Below are 25,880 nucleotides of genomic sequence, written 5' to 3' on the forward strand. Positions count from 1 at the left end.
AAGGACATAAATGTGCAAGAAAGATGGGATCTTTTGCTAAATGAAATTCTCACTGCACAATCAGTAACAATCCCGAAAAGAAGGAAGAATTGGAAGCATTTAAAAAGACCAGGATGGATGAACACAGAAGTTAAACACTTGCTAATAAGGAAAAAAAATGTTTATCAACTGGAAAAGAGGGGTGCATAGCTTAAGGAGAATATAATGCTGTCTGCAGGGAATGCAGGGCAAACATTAGAAGAGCTAAAGCCAGTAATGAAGTGAGGCTTGGAAGGGAGACCAAAGGTAATTTTAAAAGAATATTTTGAGTGTGTCAAAAACAAAAGAAAAGTCCAAAGATGCCATAGGATTTTTACAGGATGAAAATGATGAAGTGGTCAAAAATAATGTTGAGAAGCCCAAACTTTTAAATTCCTATTTTGCATCCGTGTTCTCTAAGAAATCAATTGTAACAGCTACTGATCTTCACGGTGCTATCATAAGAATAAAAATGTTCACACTATCTATAGACATAGAGATGGTGAGGGAACACTTAGAGCTAATTTAAAGGAATTTAAATCTCCTGGTCCAGATGAATTACATCCTAGGGTACTGACAGAGTTAGTAGAGGAAATTGCAGAACCACTAGCTGTAATCTTTGAAAAATCCTGGAGAACAGAAGTCCCAGAAGATTGGAGAAGGGCAAATGCTGTCCCTATCTTAAAAAAAATAAAGAAGACGGAGCCAGAAAATTACAGATCAATGAGCCTTACTTCTATATCAGGAAAGATATTGATCAATTTATTAAAAACATCATGTATGTAAATACTTGGATAAGAATACAGTAATTAGCCATAGTCGGAATAGGTTTGTAGTAAACAAGTTATGTTCTAATTTCCTTCTATGATGGAAACATTGACTGGATAAATCAAGGAAATATGGTAGATATAGTATATCTTGATTTCACTAAAGTATTTGTTAAAGTATCTCATACTATCCTTATTGAAAAATGACCAAGTATGGGATTGACGAGGCTAGAGTTAGGTGGATTCATAACTTGCTCATTGATCATACTCAAAGAGTGGTAATAAATGATTGCACATCCAATTGGAAGAGTGTTTCAAGTTGGGTACCACAAGGCTGGTCCTGGCCCTGGGATGGTCCTGGCTGTCCTGACCCCAGTGTTGTTCAGCATTTTTATAAATGATCTAGATAAGGGACCTGAAGGTAAACTAATCAAATTTGCATATTATGCAAAGCTAGGTGGGATAGCTAAAGGTACCGTTACACTAAACGACTTACCAACGATCACGACCAGCGATACGACCTGGCCGTGATCGTTGGTAAGTCGCTGTGTGGTCGCTGGGGAGCTGTCACACAGACAGCTCTCTCCAGCAACCAACAATCAGGGGAACGACTTCGGCATCGTTGAAACTGTCTTCAACGATGCCGAAGTCCCCCTGCAGCACCCGGGTAACCAGGGTAAACATCGGGTTACTAAGTGCAGGGCCGCGCTTAGTAACCCGATATTTACCCTGGTTTCCATTGTAAAAGTTAAAAAAAAAAACAGTACATACTCACATTCTGATGTCTGTCACGTCCCCCGGCGTCCACAGGGTTATGCGCTGCTGCTCAGAGCTTCCTGCACTGAATGTGTCAGCGCCGGCAGTAAAGCAGAGCACAGCGGTGACGTCACTGGTACTTTTACAATGGTAACCAGGGTAAATATCGGGTTACTAAGCACGGCCCTGCGCTTAGTAACCCGATATTTACCCTGGTTACAAGTGAACACATCGCTGGATCGGCGTCACACACGCCGATCCAGCGATGACAGCGGGTGATAAGCGACGAAATAAAGTTCTGGACTTCTAGCTCCGACCAGCGATATCACAGCGGGATCCAGATTGCTGCTGCGTGTCAAACACAACGAGATCGCTATCCAGGACGCTGCAACGTCACGGATCGTCGTCATTCTCGCTGCAAAGTCGCTTAGTGTGAAGGTACCTTAACACTAGAGAAGACAGAATGGATTCGGAAGGATCTAGATAAGCTTGAACAATGGGCAGTGACTAATAGAATGGTACTTAATAGGGAAAAATGCAAGATTCTACATTTGGGCAAGAAAATGAAAATTACATCCAGAGAATGGGAGGAATATAACTAAGCAACAGCATGTGTGAAAAAGAATTGGGTATACTAATAGATCACAGACTGCACATGAGTCAACAGTGTGATGCAGCAGCAAAAAAAGCCAAATACAATTCTGGGATGTATTAAGAGAAACATAGAGTTTAGAACACATGAAATAATTATCCCCCACTACTCCTTCTTGTCAGGACCGGTTTTATGCAAAGTGGAGCCTTGGGCAAAATTTAAAATGGGGCCCCAAATGCTAACATATTGCAGATCACACAGAAGCATATTGGTTGTATTTACATGTGCTGAGTTCAGGCCTTTAAACAACTGTGATCGACAATACTGAAGTCGTTTGATACTTGTTTCCCAGCCTTTTTCCACCAGCTGAGGAATAATGATGGGGACAGAACGATCACTAATTGATCAATCTGTCCAAATACAATATCATGTTATAAGCAGCATATCTGCAGTTTTCACCTGGCGATGTGCTGCTGAGAACAATAAATAGGCAGCATTTTGCTTTTTTAGAATTATACACCCCATAGTCCTCCACATAGTATAATGCACACCACAGTCCTCTATATAGTATAATGTGCACCACAGTCCTCTATATTGTGTAATGCACACCCCATAGTCCTCCATATAATATAATGTGCTCCATAGTCCTCCATATAATATAATGTGCCTTATTGTGCTCAATGTAGTATAATACACTCCCCATAGTCCTCCATATAGTATAATACACTTCCCATAGTCCTCCATGTAATATAATACACTCACCATAGTCCTCCATATAGTATAATACTCACCCCATCGTGCTCCATATAGTATAATACCCTTCCCATAGTCCTCCATATAGTATAATACACTCCACATAGTCCTCCATATAGTATAATACACTACCCATAGTCCTCCATATATTCAAATACACTCCTCTGTTCTCCATATAGTATAGTAATATCCTCAGTCCTCCATATAGTATAATACACTCACCATAGTCCTCCATATAGTATAATACACTCCTCATAGTCCTCCATATATTAAAATACACTCCTCAGTCCTCCATATAGTATAATACACTCCTCATGGTCCTCCATATAGTATAATGCACCCCTCATAGTCCTCCATATAGTAGAATTAACTTCCCATAGTATAATCCACCCAATAGTTCTTCATATAGTATAATGTCTTCCCAATAGCCCCCATACAGTATAATGAAGCCACCCCATAGAGCATAAAGCAGCCACCCCATAGAGTATAATGCAGCCACCCTACAGAATATAATGTAGGCGCCCCATAGAATATAATGTAGCCCCTCCATAGAATATAATGTAGTGCTCTCATAGAGTATAATGTATCCCCCCATAGAACATAATGCAGCCCCCCATAGAATATAATGTAGCCCCCTCATAGGGTATAATTAAGCCCCTCATAGAATATAATGCAGTGCCCCTCATAGAGTATAATGCAGCCCCCCTCAGATAGTATATTGCAGCTCCTCTCATATAGTATAATTCAGCCCCCTCATAGAATATAATGTAGCCCCCTCATATAGTATAATGCAGCCCCCCATAAAATATAATATAACCCCCTCATATAGTTTACTGCAGCTCTCCCCATAGAATATAATGTAGCCCCCTCATTTGGTATAATGCAGCCCCCATAAAATATAATGTAGCTCCCTCATAAAGTATAATGCACCCCCATAACATATAATGTAGCCCATCTCATATAGTATAATGCAGCTCTCCTCATAGAATGTAATGTAGCCCCCTCATATAGTATAATGCAGCCCCCTAATAGAATATAATACAGCTCCCCATCTCCCCCCATAGAATATAATGCAGCTCCCCACACTCCCCCCAATAGAATATAATGCAGCCCCCCACCCTCCCACCCATAGAATATACTGCAGCCCACCTCATGGAATATAATACAGCTCCTCCCCTCTCCCCTCCATAGAATATAATCCAGCCCCACAGTCCAGTAGTCACTCACTGATATATTAAAAAAACCCACAATATTCACTTCTCCTCCTCATTCCCACGCTGCTCCAGGCTCTACTCCAGTCTGAGAAGCTGTACTGCCCGAAACACAATGGGTGCATGATAAAGTGACATCATCGCGCATGTTGCCAATACAGTTTAATGCAGTGCACGGGGGGTAGAAGCGCTGGCACCGGGCAGGCCCCATAGCGGCCAAGTGTTGTGCCACTATCTGTGCACATATATATTGCACTGCTCAAAAAAATAAAGGGAACACTAAAATACCACATCCTAGATATCTCTGAATGAAATATTCCAGTTGCAAATTTTCATTCATTGCATAGTAGACAATAAAACATAACAATTATCAATGTAAATCAAAATGAATATCCCATGGAGGTCTGGATTTGGAATGATATTCAAAATCAAAGTGGAAAATCAAATTACAGGCTGATCCAACTTCAGTGGAAATGCCTCATGACAAGGAAAAGATGCTCAGTATTGTATGTGCCCTCCACGTGCCTGTATGACCTCCCTACTGTACAACACCTGGGCATGCTCCTGATGAGGCGGCGGATGGTCTCCTGAGGGATCTCCTCCCAGACCTGGACTAAAGCATCCACCAACTCCTGGACAGTCTGTGGTGCAACGTGACATTGGTGGATGGAGCAAGACATGATGTCCCAGATGTGTTAAATCGGATTCAGGTCTGGGGAATGGGTGGGCCAGTAGATAGCTTCAATGCCTTCATCTTGCAGGAACTGCTGACACACTCCAGCCACATGAGGTCTGTCATTGTCCTGCATTAGGAGGAACCCAAGGCCAACTGCACTAGCATATGGTCTCACAAGGGGTCTGAGGATCTCATCTCGGTACCTAATGGCAGTCAGGCTACCTCTGGCGAGCACATGTAGGGCTGTGCGGCCCTCCAAAGAAATGCCACCCCACACCATTACTGACCCACTGCCAAATCAGTCATGCTGAAGGATGTTGCAGGCAGCAGATCGCTCTCCACGGCATCTCCAGACTCTGTCATGTCTGTCACATGTACTCAGTGTGAACTTGCTTTCATCTGTGAAGAGCACAGGGCGCCAGTGGCGAATTTGCCAAACCTGGTGTTCTGTGGAAAATGCCATGCATCCAGCACGGTGTTGGGCTATGAGCACAACCCCCATCTGTGGACGTCGGGCGCTCAGACCATCCTCATGGAGTCGGTTTCTAACAGTTTGTGCAGACACATGCACATTTGTTGCCTGCTGAAGGTCATTTTGCAGGTGTCTGGTAGTGCTCCTCCTGTTTCTTCTTGCACAAAGGCTGAGGTAGCGGTCCTGCTGCTGGGTTGTTGCCCTCCTATGGCTCCCTCCATGTCTCCTGGTGTTCTGGCCTGTCTCCTGGTAGTACGTCCAGCCTCTAGACACTACGCTGACAGACACAGCAAACCTTCTTGCCACAGCTCGCATTGATATGCCATCCTGAATGAGCTGCCCTACCTGAGCCACTTGTGTGGGTTGTAGAGTCCGTCTCATGCTACCACGTCTGTGAAAGCACAACCGACATTCAAAAGTGACCAAAGCATCAGCCAGAAAGCATTGGTACTGAGATGTGGTCTGTGGTCCCCATCTGCAGAACCACTCCTTTATTGAGGGTGTCTTGATAATTGCCAATAATTTCCATCTGTTGTCTATTCCATTTGCACAACAGCATGTGAAATTGATTGTCAAACAGTGCTGCTTCCTAAGTGGACAGTTTGATTTCACAGAAGTTTGATTTACTTGGAGTTATATTCTGTTGTTTAAGTGTTCCCTTTATTTTTTTGAGCAGTGTATATACGGTACATATAAATGCATGCATGCAGAAAACGAAAGACACTTTGAATAACTCAACAACTGAACAACTGTAAAAAAAGAAGTCTATTCTACAACACCTTTGAGGTTACACTGAACCAAAATATAGTGGCTCAAATTGGTCTCCTAGTGCATGACCATAACATGAAATATACATTTCAGAAGTATACTACTGTAAATGGTGTAGGGATTTCAGCACTAACTATACATCAAACATTATGCTACATATTCATGTTTTTTTCTCATTTTTAAGGTTTTGGTTTCTGAACCCCAGAAAATAGGAGATCCAGCTGCTGAAGTGTCTCTGACCGTGGTGCGGAGTCTAGGCGGTCATGGGGCCGTCAAAATCATTTGGATTGTAGAAGAAGCCGCACAATATGACCTGAGCCCATTAAATGGCACTCTTATCTTTAATGAGGTGAGCAATTTGTAGGCATTGTAAATACTGCTCTCACTGTATGAGATGTGATGTTACAGACTCCTAATGCACTGATCCGCCTGGCAGAGAAAAAATGATGAATGAGAGGACGAGGCTCCTTCTCACACAGCCTCTATTGTCGCACAATACGATTGCATAAGCACTTAATAGTTCATGTAACACTTTGTGCTTTCACTCCTTGTTATATAAAGTGAAACCTGCATAATACATTTCCTTTCAGTCTTTATTCACTGTACCCCACTTATTTTAGAATGGAAATGATGACGTGTAGAAATCTGCTGCCGGTCAGTCTGTTCTGAAAACTTGTTCCAATTAGTTTGTTCAACTAGTCATCATGAGCAAATTTAATAAAATACAGCCTCTAGCACAGAACGGCTTATTTCTGATTTTCGGTTGTGGCTGCCCCAGAGACTATAAGTGCATAACTGCTGGGAGCAGCGCTGCGCTGAAAACAACTCTTCCAGGGTGTTGATTGATATCAGAATTGTTGAAATGAATCCATTGCTCTTATGGCCCTCCAGAGCTAATGGTTTAATGCACAGAGGAAGGATATAGACAGAAGAGAGTCCGTCAGAACACAGGTCCCCCCCCCATGGATCTCATAGGCATACAGTTGTGTGAAAAAGTGTTTGTCTCCTTCCTGATTTCCTATTCTATTGCATGTTTGTGACACTTATATGTTTCAAATCACCAAACAAATGTAACCCCTTAATGACAGAGCCAATTTGATAGTTAATGACCAAGCCAATTTTTACAATTCTGACCACTGTCACCTTATGAGGTTATAGCTCTGGAACGCTTCAAGCTTTTCAAACTTTTAATTTTTGTACCCTTAAATCAGAGATATATGTCACACAAAATAGTTAATAAATAACATTTTCCACATGTCTACTTTACATCAGCACAATTTTAGAGACATATTTTTTTTTGTTAGGACGTTAAGGGTTAAAAGTTGACCAGCAATTTCTCATTTTTCCAACAGAATTTACAAAACCATTTTTTTTAGGGACCACCTCATATTTGTAGTGCGTTTGGGGGGTCAATATAACAGAAAATACCCAAAAGTTACACTATTGTAAAAACTGCACCCCTCAAGGTGCGCAAAACCACATTCAGGAAGTTTATTAACCCTTCAAGTGCTTCACGAGAACTAAAGCAATCTGAAAGGAATAAATGAACATTTTACTTTTTTCACACAAAAAATTTACTTTGCAACCAATTTTTTTATTTTCACAAGGGTATCAGGAGAAAATGTACCACAAAATTTGTTGTGCAATTTCTTCTGAGTATGCCGATAACGAGTATGTGGGGGAAAGCCACTGTTTGGGTGCATGGCTGGGCTCAGAAGGTAGGGAGCACCGTGTGACTTTTTTAATGCAGAATTGTCTGGAAACTATGGTGGCACCATGTCACGCTTGGAGACTCCCTGATGTACCTAAACAGTGGAACACCCCCAATTCTAACCCCAACACACACCTAACCCTAATCCCAACCCTAACCATAACCCAAACCACAACCCTAACACACCCCTAACCATAATCCCAACCATAACCATAACCCTAGCTCAACCCTAACTTTAGCCCAAGCCTAACTTTAGCCCAACCCTAACCCTAGCCACAACCCTAGCCCAACCCTAACCCTAGCTTTAGCCCAACCCTAACTCTAACTTTAGCCTAACCCTAACTTTAGCCCAACCCTAACTTTAGCCCAACTCTATTTTTAGTCCAACTCTAACCCTAATGGATAAATGGAATTACATATATATTTTTTATGTCATTATTTTTACCTAACTAAGAGGGTGATAATGGGGGCTAGGGTTAGGGGTGGGGCTAGGGTTACAGCTAGGGTTACAGTAGGGTTAGGGTTGGGGCAAGGGTTGGGGCTAGGATTAGGGTTGGGTCTAGAGTTAGGGTTGGGGTTATGGTTGTGTTGAGGATTTTTCCATCAACGCTACAGATGTTTGGCAACCATGTAGATTTCACTCCTGTGGTTGCCTCGACCCCCCCTTCCCCCGTGATTATGACAGATGCATCTAGGAGGAAGTTTTTCCATTTGCCTTTTTGAATGCAAAATTATCTGGAAACAGTGGTGGCACCATGCACGTTTGGAGACCCCCTGATGTACCTAAACAGTGGAACACCCCCAATTCTAACCCCAACACACACCTAACCCTAATCCCAACCCTAGCCACAACCCTAACTTCAAGACATGCCTAACCCTAATCCCAACCCTAACCATAACCCAAACCACAACCCTAACACACACCTAACCGTAATCCCAACCCTAACCGTAATCACAACCCTAGCCCAACCCTAACTTTAGCCCAACCCTAACTTTAGCCCAACCCTGACCCTAGCCACAACCCTAGCCCAACCCTAACCCTAGCTTTAGCCCAACCCTAACCCTAGCTTTAGCCCAACCCTAACTTTAGCCCAACTCTATTTTTAGTCCAACTCTAACCCTAATGGATAGATGGAATTAAATATATATTTTTATTTCATTATTTTTACCTAACTAGGGGGATGATAATGGGGGCTAGGGTTAGGGTTGGGGCTAGGGTTACAGTAGGGTTAGGGTTGGGGCAAGGGTTAGGGTTGGGGCTAGGATTTGGGTTGGGTCTAGAGTTAGAGTTGGGTTTAGGGTTGTGATGGGAATTTTTCCATCAATGCTACAGATGTTTGGCAACCATGTAGATGTCACTCCTGTGGTTGCCTCGACCCCCCCCCCCCCCCGTGATTATGACAGATGCATCTAGGAGGGACTTTTTCCGTCAACGTTGCGCACGTTCGGCAACCGTGCAGGTGTCACCCCTGTGGTTGCCTCGGCCCCCGTGATGCCGTATAGGTATAACTGTATACGAGTCTGTTAAAGTTGGTTCAGTAGCTCCACAGCCAATCCGGACATTGTGGCCCGTACTCAGCCAATATAAGTAGTGGTAAAATGTTGGACATGTGAAAAATAATGGTATCTGTCTTTTGCTGATTTATGACCCAAATCAACCTTCAGCTCAACTTTGATGGGGTTTGTCATCATAAATCCGGTGAGAAGAGTTCAGTAAGAAGCTGATAAAAGTCATACAAACTCCCCATCAGAATGAGATCACTGACAGAGTCTTAGGTAACTGTGCAGATAGCAGTGTGAAGGGAAATAAAAAGCCTATAAAACCCAAATGGTGCAAAATATTAACATTTTTGATTACGCTCAATTGCAAAAGTTATTTTTAGACCTAAATACATGCATGTAAAAGAGAAAAAAATGTCCCAAAGGTGTCCATATTCATTAAAAATGGTTGCTATGCTAAAAATCCTCTAAGGCCAAGACTACAAAGAAACATCTAATTATTATATTTCAGGGTTTGGGGCCCTGGTCCCGAGATTGATTTGGGATTAAAACTTCAAGCTTTACTACATTTTTAATTTGTTATAATTTATGTTCTATTAATATATTTTCTCTTCTCTTCAATTGTTATATTATTCATATTTTATTTCCAGAGTGATATAAAAAAGACATTCACGATCCAAGCTGTACAAGATGGCCTACTTGAGGGAGAAGAGACCTTCACAGTTCAGCTGGTGTCAGTAGAGTACTCCGTCATCTCTCCAGTAGATGGTATGGCTCATTCACACTGCTGAGGTGTATGGAGCTGTAATATAGCTTCTAACGACCTGTCTGAACTTCCTATACACTGCAGCACACTGTACAGAGGCGCCATACATCTATTCACAACTCTTTAAGTAATTTGAAGATCAAATGATCTCTAAAAGGCCTAAAGTTAAAGCATTTAAAGCAAAAAAATGTATATATTTTCATCTTTTTACATTTTAAAAATTACAAAAAGAAACATGGGCCAATGCAAACGTTTGGTCACCCCATATGCTTAGTACAAAGTAGCACCCCCTTTTAAAAGTATCAGATTGTAAACTCTTTTTGTAGCCAGACAAAAGTGTTTCAATTCCTGTTTGAGGGATTTTCATCCATTCTTCCTTGGAAAATTCTTCCAGTTCTGTGAGATTCCTGGGTCGTCTTGCATGCACTGCTATTTTGATGTCTAGCCACATATTTTCAATGATGTTCAGATCAGGGGACTGCGAGGGCCATTGTAAAACCTTCAGCTTGTGCCTTTTGAGGTAGTCTATTGTAGATTTTAACGTGTATTTAGGATCATTATTAGTGATGAGCGAATATACTCGTTACTCGAGATTTCTCGAGCATGCTCGGGTGTCCTCCGAGTATTTTTTAGTGCTCGGAGATTTAGTTTTCTTCGCCATAGCTGAATGATTTACATCTGTTAGCTAGCATATGTACATGTGGGAGTTGCCTGGTTGCTAGTGAACCCCCACATGTACTTATGCTGGCTAACAGATGTAAATCATTCAGCTGCGGTGAAGAAAACAAAATCTCCGAGCACTAAAAAATACTTGGAGGACACCCGGGCGTGCTCGGGAAATCTCGAGTAACGAGTATATTCTCTCATCACTAATCATTATCCATTTGTAGAAGCCGTTATCTTTTAAACTTTATCTTTTTTACAGATGGTGTTATGTTTGCATCAAGAATTTGTTAAAATTTAATTGAATACATTCTTCCCGCTACCCGTGAAATGTTCCCCGTGCCATCGGCTACAACAGAACCCCAAAGCATGATTGATCCACAACCATGCTTAATGGTTGACGAGATGTTCTATTTCTGAAACTCTGTACCCTTTGTTCTCCACACATACCTATGATCATTGTGGTCAAAGAGTTCTATTTCACCCTCATTGCTCCACAGGACTTGTTTCAAAAATGCATAAGGATTGTTTAAATGTTGCTTTGCATACTTCTGATGCTGAATTTTATGGTGAGAATGCAGGAGAGGTTTTCTTCTGATGACTTTTCTATTAAGGCCATATTTGTGCAGGTGTCTCAGAACAGTAGAACAATGCACCACAACTCCAGACTCTGCTAAAGCTTTGTGAAGGCCTCTTGCAGTCAAGCTGTGATTCTGATTTGCCTTTCTAGCAACCCTACAAGCAGCTCTCACTGAAATTTTTCTTGGTCTTCCAGACCTTATCTTGACTTCCACTGTTCCTGATAATAGCCATTTCTTAATTACATTTCTAGCTGAGAAAAGCGCAACTTGAAAACGCTTTGCTATCTTCTTATAGCCTTCTCCTGCTTTGTGAGCCTCCACAATTCTCATTTTTAGAGTCCTAGGCAGCTGCTTAAAAGAACTCGTGGCTGCTGGTTTTTGGCACAAGGTTAGAGGAGGTTGGGTTTTTATAAATCAAAGTTATCTCTGCACACAAATCTCCAAGGGTGCCCAAACTTTTGCAACTGCCCATTTTCCTTTTTGTAATTTTTAAAATGTAAAAAATGACTATTTTTTTTAACAAAATACAAAGGAAATGTGCCATCTTTAACTTTAGCACTTTTTAGAGATCATTTCATCTTCAACTTGCTTAACTGTTCACAATAACAGTAATTTTGACCAGGGGTGCCCAAACGTTTACATGCCACTGCATGTATTATGCCGCTGCATGCATTATATGCATCTGAACAAGATCAATGTGACCAAAATGTTATGTGGTTTTCTGTGGGATTCCATTTACTATATCATAATTATATTTTTCTTTAAATGAGTGCCAAGTTCTTCATTACTTGTTATATAAGGGGCGGGACCCTAGTTGTGCACGAATAGCACTGGAGAGCCTTGTTCTTTATATATGTCCTGTAGTGATAATCTCCTGCTGATAAAACACTGATTGTATTGAATTAGTTAAACACAGCCCAGTACGTGATCAGGAGGTCATGCTGCTCTCATATTACATAGCAAACACCTGCTGACAGATTCCCTTTAGAGGGGGTTTTCAGTTAAGTTATCACCTATCTGCAGGATAACTTATAGATTGGTGGGCGTCTGACCGCTTGTACCCCCACTGATTGTCAGAACAGGGTACTTTTACCCCTGTTAGAGTGGTGCAGGAGTGCACATTCCCGAATGCCGCTCGATTGCTTCCATACAGGACTGCTGGGAAAAGTCAAGTACTGTGCTCAGCAGTCCCATAAAGAATGAATAGAGCTGCAGCCGCCTTTCTAATGTCGGTAAAAGTTTCCCATTCTGCTGATCATTCTGGGTCCAAGCAGTCAAACCTTCACCAATATATACATTGTCATGAGTTGTCTTCTCCAGACATCCCCTTTAATTCAATAATAAGGCAAACTGTTTAGAGTACACGTATGTGTACATTATGGGATAGCTGCAATAAGTGTTTCCAGGTTGTAGTACAGCGGGGTTGGTGCAGTGTGACAGATAGGCAGGGACCACAGGAAAGTTCAAAGCAAATATCTTTTTATGTCCAAAAACTCACAAAAGAAACAGCACTCGGGATCCTCCAGATCGCAGCTGGGTGTCAAAACAGACCTAATCCGAGACCGGTGGCCGTGAACAGCTGCACCAGTATGTCACGCTGAGGGGTGCTAGGCCTTTTGGCTCTGCTTGGCTCCATGTTATGTCACACAGGATGAGTTTTGCAGAGTCACCTGCTCTGCAGTTTGCAAACCAAGGCTGACCCACCCAAACCCTTATTGCAGGGTTTTTAAATGGAATCTGTCGCCATGGGCCACTTGTAAGACCCGGCCTGGAGGGAGCGAACTGCCACCATACTGTAGTTCGCTCCAAAAATAAAAGCCCATATCAAGTTTTCTTAAATCTGCCTTGGGCAAATAGCCTGCCCAAGACCAAATTTACTTTTATTTTTCACTGCAACCACAGCTCTGTCTGTGACTACAATGCCCTCTCGCGGCCTCAATACGCTTCTGTACACATCCTGGGGGACACATAGCGACCCACGCACATAACACCTGTCACTGCTTCACAAGGTGAACAACCATTTTTCTGTGCTGCAGAAAGAATTTTAGAGTATTTTCTTGACTGATCAATAGACAGTAAGATACCATTTATACACTGGCACAGGCGGCCATACAGACGTGCCTGCGGTATGTTCACATGCAGGCATGACAATGTAGACTTACAAGTCATGGCTTGTGAAGTGCTAAATATTCTGTTGAGAGTTCCCATAAAATTCACCCTAAAATTATAAAGATCAATCTAAATTTCTTGCAGAAAAATATTATATAATAAATACATTTCGCTTCGGATCTTGAAAAAGAAGGTGGCACTCACCGTTAAAAGACTTTTATTTCATCTGTTAAAAAACATGGAGCTGGGGAGAAGTGTGGAGAGCAGAATGCCGGAATGGCAGTTTATATATGATTGCTCTTCAACGGGTCCTGACTGAGTACTGTTTGTCCATCATCCGATCATCCTGCTCTCCACACTTCCTCTAGCCCCATATTTGCTAGCAGATGAAATAAAAGTCTTTTAACAAGAGCGGTGAGTGCCACCTTCTTTTTCTCTTTTTCGTGTACTAGTATCATGTATTTCTTGGTGAGCACGTACAGGTGCGGATCTATTTGACTGCACAGGAACTTGTATAATAATATTTGATGTTGGTGCCAGATTTGTTCCCTTTTTCCAATACATTTTTTTTTAGAAATCTCTAATACTGCATTTTAGGAGCAGCTACGATTATCATCTCTGGAGATGTTGGGGCGTCTGGCGTCGTTGGGATAGCACCATCGTCACTTTATGTTCTCATCGGTGAACCATTTGGAAACTATAATGGGACTGCCCATATCAGGTATTGTATGGTTGCATCTTAGTGCCATCCTTCGTGAAGAAACCTATAGCTGGCCGTAGAATTTATATAGCAATATGCTGGATGCTTGTTTTCCGTCAGCTCCTGCCCCTCCTCCATGTACATGTACGCTTAGCCCTGTTTGCATGTGTCCTCCTGGAGGTCATAAGACGTCTCTGACAGCAGTTTATCTCCTTTGAGAACAAAAGGATCAGGCATTTTATAATCCAGTGTGTCTGACCTCCTTTGCCCTAACATGTCAAGGGAGCGTCAGGACACCCACTTACACATTATACAGTTGCCATTTCCAACTACAATGAATAGGTTTGCGGAGGTCAATAAATAATACCAACTATTTATTTCATACCCAAGAATGGAGTCAAGGGGATTACAAGATGGTCCTTAGTGTTAAGGCTGTCACTAGTATCTTTTTAAAATCCTCAAATCTCATAGAAACAAATGTCAATAGTTATCAGTAGAAGTTCTGGAGCAATCACTAGGAAAAGCAAGTACAGGGCTCTAGTGAGTTGGTGCAAATTGATCCATAGGACCTGGTCCATCAGCCATGTCTGTAACCTGTGGCCACTGGATGGAGCAACAAGAACTGCCTCCTACCACCTGTTATTTCTGGCTCTTCTTCTGAGTAGCCGGCCTGGCGCGACGTCATCTGGCAATGTGACTCATATGTGACGTTGCGCCAGGCTAACTAATCAAACTAACAGCAGCGGATGGCGTCAGGTAAGAGGTGGACCCAGTTTATCGACGTGGCTGCTGGACCGGGTCCTGAAAATCGATTCACATCAATTCCAGTGAGCACAAATTACCGGAGAGATATGTGATGTTGTCAGAGACCATATCCAAGGAGAACTGCTGGGAACCAAAGGAACTGAGGACTTTGTGCAGCACTAGCACCACTTTAGTCTAGGAATTGGTGGGGTCTCAGCACTTAAGCCTTCTGCTATTACAACTTCTAAGATGTCTGTATGATATGACAGTGAAAAGATGCTGTGTAATGGATGTGCTGGGCAGTGTAAGGGACCCGCTGTAAAAGGGGTTGTAAATGTACCTGACCGGAAACTCTACATGAGCTAGGTGCCCTGTGGAGCTATGCTTTATGTACTGAAAAAACATTAAATGGATTGTCCTGGCTTATCAAATGATGATACCCGTTACCCCAACGCATCAGCTGAAATCTACTCCAGCGATTGTAATGTATGTACTGTAACACGGCAGCCCGGTACATTGCTTAAATGGGTATTCTCATCTCCTAAACCCTATCCCAATATGTAGTAGGTATAATAATATTAGCAAATACCTGCAATTAGAAATGTAGTATAGTTTTTCTGATTCGCTATGTCGCTTACCCAACGTGCAGAGCATTACACGACCTTAGGTATCCATGGTTACGACCACTAGCAACTAGTTAACGAACTGTCACTATATCAGTGGTCGTACCCATGGATACCTTAAGTCCTGCAATGCTTGCACTTGAGGAAAGAGACATAGTGAATCAGAAGAACTATACTACATTTCTAATTGGATGTATTTGCTAATATTATCATTATTACACCTGCTACATATTGGGATTGTATATTGGAGATGGGAGTACCCCTGCTGAGTACTGCACCTAATTCCATATTTTCTTTCAGATTTCAGCTGATCGTGGGGGTGCTGGCTGTTGGGCTCTCACCGATCCTATAGATAGGTCTCACCAGTTATGGACAACCCCTTTAATACCAGTTGTACAATTCTGCTGTATCGGCCCCCGCACCTGTCATTCAAAACAGAGAAAATGCAAAAGTTAATACTTCTAATTGTTGTTTACACCTAAAATCATTTCAGCCTTCTTCTTTTGGGACATTTCCAGACAATATTTACGACAATGTAAAAGCGTATTTTTCCACTGTTACATTAGAGCACAATATAAATCTTGGCAACATAAATCTTGTTTTCCGTGGGATAATGAGAGCATTCCAGTGTCCAGATTCCGCGCAGTTCGTGTGTTTACAGTGCAGACGCACGCTTGGCCAGACTGGTTTACGGAATGGAATAACTGGTTGTGATATTTAATATCTTTCCCATAGTTTGATCCGTGGTCCAGGAATTTTTGGTGACGTAACAGTGTACTGGAACATAACCCCTGCATACCCGAACGTGTTCCTAGAGACGTCCGGAATGTTGACATTGAGAGACCGGCAGTCCGCTGCCGTAGTCACTATACAGGTAGGGTAATGTTCAGTGGAATAACTAATTATACATCGTCTCCTATATTGTGCTAAATATTATCACTTAGTCCACGGACCATGATTCTTTTTTCCTAGTTGGTTTGGGGGTGATATGACCCCGCACCTGTTAAAGCAAGAAGTCTAGCGGTTTGGCACTTATTGTTCACCCTATGCATGAACTCTGTGTTATACTTGCTGCTGGTTTTGTTTCAATATGGACACCAGAAAGTCATGGCACCCCACTATAATCCTTGAGCGCACTAATATATAACTGTGGGATCTGGGTTCATTGATTGTCCCAAACACTCACCCCTGTTGTGCATCCCCTACACATGTGGTTTCCCTTATTCTCTCCTATTTATCTTTATCTATCTGTTTGGAGAGTTAAGAGGGTAAGTGTGAAGGGAAAGTGAGAGTGAGCCGGCGGGAGCGGGGGTGCCATTCTGCAAAATAAATCTAGGGAGCCAACCTCCGCTGCAAGGCAGGGACAATCATTTCAGGGTGAGTGGAGGGCGAGCCAGATCAGGCTTCCACTTTTTTTCGTCCTCTGCCCTTGAAGCATGTTATTTATGTCTGGGTATCCTATATTTTCTTGTATTTTTGTTTTTTTTTACTCTCGGGTTGAATTTGATTGCTTCTGTCTGCCTCCAAACCAACACTGACACACCTCCCCCCTCTAGTACAGGGCTTTTAATCAGTCACTGCTTCACTATTCTAATTACAGTCACACCTGTGTCTGCAGTACGCCCTCATGGCCTCACTATGCCTCCGTGCCCATTCTGGAGAGCATAAACAGCGCCCCCTAGCTGTAACAGGGGTCACTGCCTCACATATCCTCCCCCCTGTTCATACCTGGGGGGTTTAACCGAGCTTTGCACGGTTCTTCCCACTTGCCCTGTAGCGATGGCAAGTGGAGTAATGAGGGGTTAATCTCACCTTCCTATTGTAAGTTTACATTAACCCCTTCACAACATACGCCGTACAGGTACTGCGCTTGTCGTGTCTCCCCCTTTGATGTGGGCTCCGGCGCTGAGCCCACATCAAAGTTGCGACATGTCAGCTTTTTTGTACAGCTGACATGTGCACGCAATAGCGGCAGGTGGAATCGCGATCCACCCGCCGCTATTAACTAGTTAAATGCTGCTGTCAAACGCTGACAGCGGCATTTAACTACCGCTTCCAGCCATCGGCCCGGAAATGCGCGTATCACTGACCCCTTCATGTGATTGGGGGTCAGCAATGCATCGGCGTAACAACCTGAGGTCTTCTTGAGACCTCCGTGGTTGTTGATACCGGCTTGCTGTGAGCGCCACCCTGTGGTCGGCGCTCATAGCAAGCCTGTAATTCAGCTGCATAGGAACGATCTGATGATCGCTGCTATGTAGCAGAGCCGATCCAGTGGTGCCAGCTTCTAGCCACCCATGGAGGCTATTGAAGCATGGCAAAAGTTAAAAAAAAATGTTTTAAAAAATATGAAAAAAATAAAAAAATATAAAAGTTTCAATCACCCCCCCTTTCGCCCCATTCAAAATAAAACAGTAAAAAACAATCAAACATACACATATTTGGTATCGCTGCGTTCAGAATCGCCCGATCTATCAATAAAAAAAAGGATTAACCCGATCGCTATATGGAGTAGCGAGAAAAAATTCACAACGCCAGAATTACTTTTTTTGGTTGCCGCGACATTGCATTAAAATGCAATAACGGGTGATCAAAAGAATGTATCTGCACAAAAGTGCATTAAAAATGCCAGCTCGGCAGGCAAAAAATAAGCCCTCAACCGACCTGAGATCCCAAAAAATGGAGACGCTACGGGTATCGGAAAATGGCACAATTTTTTAGTATTTTTTTTAGCAAAGTTTGGAATTTTTTTTCACCACTTAGGTAAAAAATAACCTAGACATGTTTGGTGTCTATGAACTCGTAATGACCTGGAGAATCATAATGGCAGGTCAGTTTTAGCATTTAGCGAACCTAGCAAAAAAGGCAAACAAAAAACAAGTGTTGCACTTTTTTTGCAATTTCACCACACTTGGAATTTTTTTCCTGTTTTTTAGTACAAGACATGGTAAAACCAATGGAGTCTTTGAAAAGTAAAACTCGTCCTGCAAAAAATAAGCCCTCACCTGGCCATATTGACGGAAACATAAAAAAGTTATGGCTCTGGGAAGGAGGGGAGCGAAAAACGAAAACGCAAAAATGAAAAAGGGCTGCGTCTTGAAGAGGTTAAGCTGGCTTAGTAATGGAGAGGTATCAATAAGACACCTCTCCATTACTAATCCTATAGTTGTTAAAGGGTTAATAAAACACCACACAGTAAGAATAAAGTCTTTTAATGAAATTATACACCACAAAGTTTCCCATCTTTATTAGTCTGCCAATCCAAGCTAAGCCCTCGATCTCCTGTAAAAATAATAAACCAACAATATTCCCATACCTGTCTGGCGTACAGTCAGTCCCACGGCATAATCCATATCTGGGGCATAGACAGTTTACAACCAGGAGTGGTGCTAATACGACCTCCTCCGGCTGTAAACTACTGGGGAATGAATGATAGGCAGCGGACACAGGCTCAGTAACTAGAAGTGATGTCACTGAGTCTGTGCTCGCTCGCCGGCATGAACTTCTGTGACCTCAGGACTGTGGGAGAATGTCAGTGTTGAGGTCATGGCAGATCAAGCTCTGTCACAGTGACCTCATGACTTGCACTCTTCCACGGTCCTGAGGTCACAGGAGTTCATGTCAGCGAGCGAGCACAGACTCAGTGACGTCAGTGCTAGTTAGTGAGCCTGTGCCCACTGTGTATCATTCATTCATTCTCCCTTGCTCGCCGGCAGAGCAGGGGAGAAGGGATGACAGCCAGCTTCAGCACCACACGCAGAGGGACAGCGCTTACTGTAGCGCTGCTTCCCCGGCAGCCATCCGTGTGGTGCTGATGTGGCAGACGGTTGCCACACGTGTGCCGCATGTAGTACACAGACAGACACACGGACACTGATATCTCCGGAAATATCAGGACGTGTGAAACCGGCATAACAGGGTATTTTAATTGTATATTTTTTAGGAAGCAGGCAACCTGTTTATTTTTTAGGGTTTATTCCATACTCTTGTAGTGTACGGACGAAATAAATACCTGGAAAATCTCCGGAAGAATATATATATATAAAGCAGCCTTAAATAGCCCAGTGTATGTTATACAGTAAGTGTGAGCTTTGGACTATAGTTGGATCCTGCACCTAGAACTATATTCAGATTCATAGTATTCACATATCCATATTCATCAGTTCTGCTTCTTGTTACAGGTGGATAAATGAGAACGTTGGCCCTGACTCATTATTGTCTTTGCACCTTTTTACTGGAGTAAAATTTGCTTTATTAGTTGCATTTTTGTTTACAGCTTATTCATTCTTTAATTTAATTACATTTTTTCAAGTTAACGTTATGTTATGTTTTCTTCAGGGTTTTTTTTTCCATTCAGAATTATGCACTTTTTTTTAATGTTATCCAGATGTTTTAGTCTATTTCATCATTTACAACTTTAGAAAATATTTCAAACTTATTTTGTAATTGTACTCCAGCACCCTAAAGGAGTACAAATTCTGTCTGCATATTTTTGTTTGCGCAGTTAAAAACCAATAGATTGTAGGACTTTTTACTCTCTAAAGCAACAAAACCTGCAAAAGACAAAAACAAAACTATATCTAAATATTTGAACCCGCATCCTCCATTTTGAGGAATTTGGAACAACAACTGGTAATGAATATCACAAAAAAATAACTCCGTTTAAAAAATAAAATGCAAATGATGACTTGGTCCTTAATATACTGTATTTTGCTTCAGTGGAAACAGGAGCGCTCCCTTCTTTTTTCCAGTGCACACAGAACGCTATATATTTTTGATGCCGGTCTATGGCACACTGATGTGTATTCTGTAGTTGTAAGCCCTTGAATCAGCCCCTCTGAATATGGCCTTATATACAGCATTCTTCATATTCACTTTCATACTTGTCCAATATAATGACCGAACAACGTCATCAGTCTCCGCAGATGTAAAATAACGGGGCGGTTAGTTACTATTTTGTCTGTAAGAAATATTTGATTGTCTTGCATGATTTCTGTTAATTGCTCCACACACTAAAACTGAAAACTGAAGAAAATTAAAACTGGAATCCAGACCCTAAATAAATATGTTATGTGCTCTTCTTTATGTGTCATCCGACCCACTCAAAAAACTGTGTCAAACTGTCCCTGCAAGTGTTCTTGTCACTGCAGAGCATACGGTAATTACTACACCTACAGAATTCTGCTTTATGTCACTTTGTCACATTTAGGCTCTTGACGACAGTGTTCCGGAAGAAAAGAGCTACTATCAATTTCATCTCAGTAAAGTCAGTGAAGGAGGATTAATAAATGAATCGGCTAGATTTGCCAATGTCACCATGGTTTCCAGCGATCTTCCATATGGAAAATTTCAGTTTTCACAAACGCTGCTGCAAATTTCTGAAGATGTGAGATGGGTAATGACCAAACATATTAATATGATTTGTGGCTTTTCTGTAGCGAATTAGCTATTTGTTTCCTATACATTCATGTTTTATCTGCAGTATAGACTATCAACATTAGATCGGTGAGGGATCATCTTTCGGTACTTTCACTTATCAGCTGTTTGATAAGGGCTGCGCTGCTCCTGTGAGCGCCATGTACCCATCAATACTCTGTGATATCAAACAGCTACTTTATAGTAGCAGCTGTGTTTTATATTGCAGCCTTGTCTTATTTGTTTGACTGCCGAGCACAGTCAGTAGGTATGCTGTAATCCAGCACAGTCAGTAGGTATGCTGTAATCCAGCACAGTCAGTAGGTATGCTGTAATCCAGCACAGTCAGTAGGTATGCTGTAATCCAGTACAGTCAGTAGGTATGCTGTAATCCAGCACAGTCAGTAGGTATGCTGTAATCCAGCACAGTCAGTAGGTATGCTGTAATCCAGCACAGTCAGTAGGTATGCTGTAATCCAGCACTGTCAGTAGGTATGCTGTAATCCAGCACAGTCAGTAGGTATGCTGTAATCCAGCACAGTCACTATGTATGCTGTAATCCAGCACAGTCACTATGTATGCTGTAATCCAGCACAGTCACTACGTATGCTGTAATCCAGCACAGTCACTATGTATGCTGTAATCCAACACAGTCACTACGTATGCTGTAATCCAGCACAGTCACTATGTATGCTGTAATCCAGTACACTCACTATGTATGCTGTAATCCAGCACAGTCACTACATATGTTGTAATCCAGCACAGTCACTACGTATGCTGTAATCCAGCACAGTCACTATGTATGCTGTAATCCAGTACAGTCACTATGTATGCTGTAATCCAGCACAGTCACTACATATGCTGTAATCCAGCACAGTCACTATGTATGCTGTAATCCAGCACAGTCACTACGTATGCTGTAATTCAGCACAGTCACTACGTATGCTGTAATCCAGCACTACGCTGTATGGATCAGTGTAAATATTGATGGGAAAGCGATTCTTGCTGTATCTTACTTTAAACACCTGATTGTAGGAGATTCTGGGAGATAAAGCATATTCACACATTCAATATGTGGTCAGTATTTTACATTAGTATTTGTAAACCAAAACCTGGAGTTGGTAATAAAAACAGAAGTGGTGATGTGTTTCTATTATACTTGTCTTAGGATTGGTGTAAAATACTGATCAAACACTGAACGTATGAACGTGGCTTCAGACTCCCACCAATCTGATTTTGAAGGCCAATCCTGAGGAAAAGACATCAGTTTTAAAGTAGTAGATAATCCCTTTATTACTATTTCTATTTTACTAACTTTTTAATCAATTCTAGTGGGAAAATTAATTTTCATGTGCGAGTATTATTTTTCTTTTTTAACATGTTATTACACATACTGCTGATCACATAAAAACAGCTCTGAAGTGCACTGCTCCTGATCTTGGAGTGCTAAACTTCCCACGCCGGAAGTGCAGTGAGTATTAAGTAGCGTGCACAGTGTCAGCCGTGGGGCGGTCACGTGTGCCGCTACTCAAGAGTAATGAATATTCACCTCTCAGACGCTCATGGGCGTGGAGAGAGGTGAATATTAATTTCTCTTAAGTAGCAGCACATGTGACCGCCTGACAGCTGCAGGAGCCGGCTGCGGCGGCTGTAACTGTGCGCGCTATTAGAGAGAAATGAATCTTCATTGCCAGTGCAGTGAATATTCATTTCTCTTTAGCAGCGGGCACCGGAGTTAGCCGCAGCAGCCGGTTCCTGCCTCCTGTGACCCGCTGCTCCGCTGATGCCCCTCCCCCTCCATGTTCTGGACACCTCACTCGAGTATAAGCCGAAAGGGGCCTTTTCAGCACAAAAAGAAAGGGCTGAAAAACTCAGCTTACACTCGAGTATATACGTTTGTTTATATGCATAGTATACATGATGTTTCAGTGATTCCTAGTTATCAAAGAATCCATTACCAATTCCCATACCAAACACTCTTGTTGAATTAGAAGTAGGAATTCCTTTTTGGTGTCAACTAAAATGTAATTTTATGAAAAATATTTCTGTGCAAATATGATACCAATGATGGTGACACAACTTGTAGCTCAGTAGTTATTGGTATGTCACAAAGGAACCTTCTAGTTGTGTTTGGGTCTAGTGCATTCTTCTTTACCCAAGCACAGCTGATTTTCAGAACATGCACATCTAAGTTATTCACCAAATCTAAACGTTTTGTAACTTCTCCCTATTATTTATAAAAGGTGAATGTCACCATCGGTCGTTCCGGTGGTAGTTTTGGAGAGGTTCAGCTCAATTACCAAACCAAGAGTGGCTCTGCCTTGAGTGATTTGGATTACACAGACACGAAAGGACAACTCGTGTTCAGAGCAAATGAAACTATGAAAAGTATTTCTGTAGGGATTAAAAACGATCTTTTACCAGAAGGGCCTGAAGATTTTTTCATCATCATCACAGAAGTGTCCCTTCTTGGAAGGTAAGAGAAACCTTCTAATTAGTATTTGTTCCTTACTTACAGTAGAATGCGAGAAACTGATAACCTTGTCAATCCTTCTCACAGAGTGTAAACTGTTCACTAGGACAATAAGCAAACATGCATGTATTTAGCTTACAGAGCAGCCATTGTTTTAATTTTGATTTCAGAAATCAATAGTTTAGATCCAATTAAGAAACTGTGCAATATGTCTTATCATAAAAATGTGCTTCTGAGGTTAAGATGCGCTGATATCACAATGTGTTAATGTTCTTTTGGATTAAGAACTGGATTTAGCTAAAATAAAAAAGTAACCCAACTGCAATATATGAGCTAATCCCTGTTCATATTATGAAATTGTGATGCACTGTTGATAAAAGACAAGGGAAGAACTCTTATTATTGGGACAAACACTGCACCGATCTTACAGTATGTGAAGTCCTCACAGGTCTACTCTGTAGATATTTTACTTTGTTTCTAATGCAAATTGCTTTGTCCCAATACGCATCGCTAATTATATTTATTCTAATTGTATTTATATATAATTATTACAATGTTTATTGTTTTTTTTCTCAGTGGCTATGATCATGCTGTTAGAGAGAATGGACTCCTGATTGATGAACCTCCTGTCATCGGGAACAATTCTGTTATTCGAGTCATTATCCTAATAAATGATAATGCGGAAGGGGTGATAGAGTTTGATCCAGAGTTTGTTTCCCTACAAGGTAATTTAGTTTTATTTGTATACTAGTATATCATGAATATTTATTCCTAGATGTAAACGGGTATTCTCTGCCTTCACAAAGTGCTGAAGCCGATCATGCAAACGGATTCTGGGGACTCTGATGTTTCAGTGATACATTATATACAAATGTAAGGGATAAATAAAAAATATTGTGCATATTCTCACACATCAGTCATCTAATAGAGTTAGACTACTGATCCAGAATTTAAGTTTGCAGCATTGAAACTGATTTAAAGCCATGCCAAATGCCAAATGAATAAAAAAGTAGAAAAAAAAGGAATTCTAAAGTTTTACATTGCACTCTGTTTACACTTTGTGTCAGAAGCCAACAGATTCCTTCAGAAAAAGAGCGCTTGGTGCTTTGCTATTCTGCTCTATAAAACAAGGGCCACTGTTGTGTCACCCTTTTGAGCCCTATTGTAAGTTATTGTGCCACGTATTTTGTAATATATAAGATCCAGCAGAGCATTGTAGCCTCTGTTATAAACTATCACTATATATACAATATGAATAGAGCCTTATTTTGACATCTACCTAAAATCCATACTTACTTTATTCTTCCTGCAACCTCTTTCACACTATTTTTTTTATATATATACTTAAAATACTAGCTGTTTCCAGCCAGCTAACGCTCGGCATGCTCATTGCTATCTAATTAACAATGCTAGTGATTAAACTAAAGTAAATAAGGACAACATTCAATAGCGCTTACTCAGGTGGTAAACTAACTTAAAATTAAGTTAATAATAATAATTAAAAATCAGAATAATGCTAATACATTTTATTCACAGTGTAAAATCAAAAGCAAACTGGATTTGTGTAGTAATGTGTGGGGACAGAGCCTCGTGTTGTAATGTGTGGGGACGGAGCCTCGTGTGGTAATGTGTGGGGACGGAGCCTCGTGTGGTAATGTGTGAGGACGGAGCCTCATGTGGTAATGTGTGGGGACAGAGCCTCGTGTGGTAATGTGTGGGGACAGAGCCTTGTGTTGTAATGTGTGGGGACGCAGACTCATGTGGTAATGTGTGGGGACGGAGCCTCGTGTGGTAATGTGTGAGGACGGAGCCTCATGTGGTAATGTGTGGGGACAGAGCCTCGTGTAGTAATGTGTGGGGACAGAGCCTCGTGTTGTAATGTGTGGGGACGCAGACTCATGTGGTAATGTATGGGGACGGAGCCTCGTGTGGTAATGTGTGAGGACGGAGCCTCATGTGGTAATGTGTGGGGACAGAGCCTCGTGTGGTAATGTGTGGGGACAGAGCCTTGTGTTGTAATGTGTGGGGACGCAGACTCATGTGGTAATGTGTGGGGACGGAGCCTCGTGTGGTAATGTGTGAGGACGGAGCCTCATGTGGTAATGTGTGGGGACAGAGCCTCGTGTGTAAATGTGTGGGGACAGAGCCTCGTGTGGTAATGTGTGGGGACAGAGCCTCGTGTTGTAATGTGTGGGGACGCAGACTCATGTGGTAATGTGTGGGGACGGAGCCTCGTGTGGTAATGTGTGAGGACGGAGCGTCATGTGGTAATGTGTGGGTACAGAGCCTCGTGTGGTAATGTGTGGGGACGCAGCCTCATGTGGTAATGTGTGGGGATGGAGCCTCGTGTGATAATGTGTGAGGACGGAGCCTCATGTTGTAATGTGTGAGGATGGAGCCTTGTGTGGTAATGTGGGGGGCGGAGCCACGTGTGGTAATGTGGAGGGATGGAGCCTCGTGTGGTAATGTGTGGGGACAGAGCCTCGTGTGGTAATGTGTGAGGACGGAGCCTCGTATGGTAATGTATGTGTATGGAGCCTCGTGTGGTAATGTGTGGGGATGGAGCCTCGTTTGGTAATGTG

At 42.0% G+C, this 25,880-nt stretch overlaps 1 protein-coding gene across 1 annotated transcript in view; it reads left to right on the plus strand.

Annotated features, from left to right (window-relative positions):
* Positions 1-25,880, plus strand: part of ADGRV1 (adhesion G protein-coupled receptor V1) — a 742,217-nt gene that overhangs the window by 337,084 nt on the left and 379,253 nt on the right. Inside the window, exons 60-66 of the mRNA XM_077289021.1 lie at positions 6,198-6,362; positions 9,875-9,992; positions 13,941-14,064; positions 16,146-16,284; positions 20,620-20,805; positions 23,069-23,301; positions 23,875-24,023. Coding sequence (XP_077145136.1) covers positions 6,198-6,362; positions 9,875-9,992; positions 13,941-14,064; positions 16,146-16,284; positions 20,620-20,805; positions 23,069-23,301; positions 23,875-24,023 — 1,114 coding nt within the window. The remainder of the gene's footprint in view (positions 1-6,197; positions 6,363-9,874; positions 9,993-13,940; positions 14,065-16,145; positions 16,285-20,619; positions 20,806-23,068; positions 23,302-23,874; positions 24,024-25,880) is intronic.

The sequence above is a fragment of the Ranitomeya variabilis genome, chromosome 1 (assembly GCF_051348905.1).
Source record: "Ranitomeya variabilis isolate aRanVar5 chromosome 1, aRanVar5.hap1, whole genome shotgun sequence".
In the NCBI taxonomy this organism is placed as follows: domain Eukaryota; kingdom Metazoa; phylum Chordata; class Amphibia; order Anura; family Dendrobatidae; genus Ranitomeya; species Ranitomeya variabilis.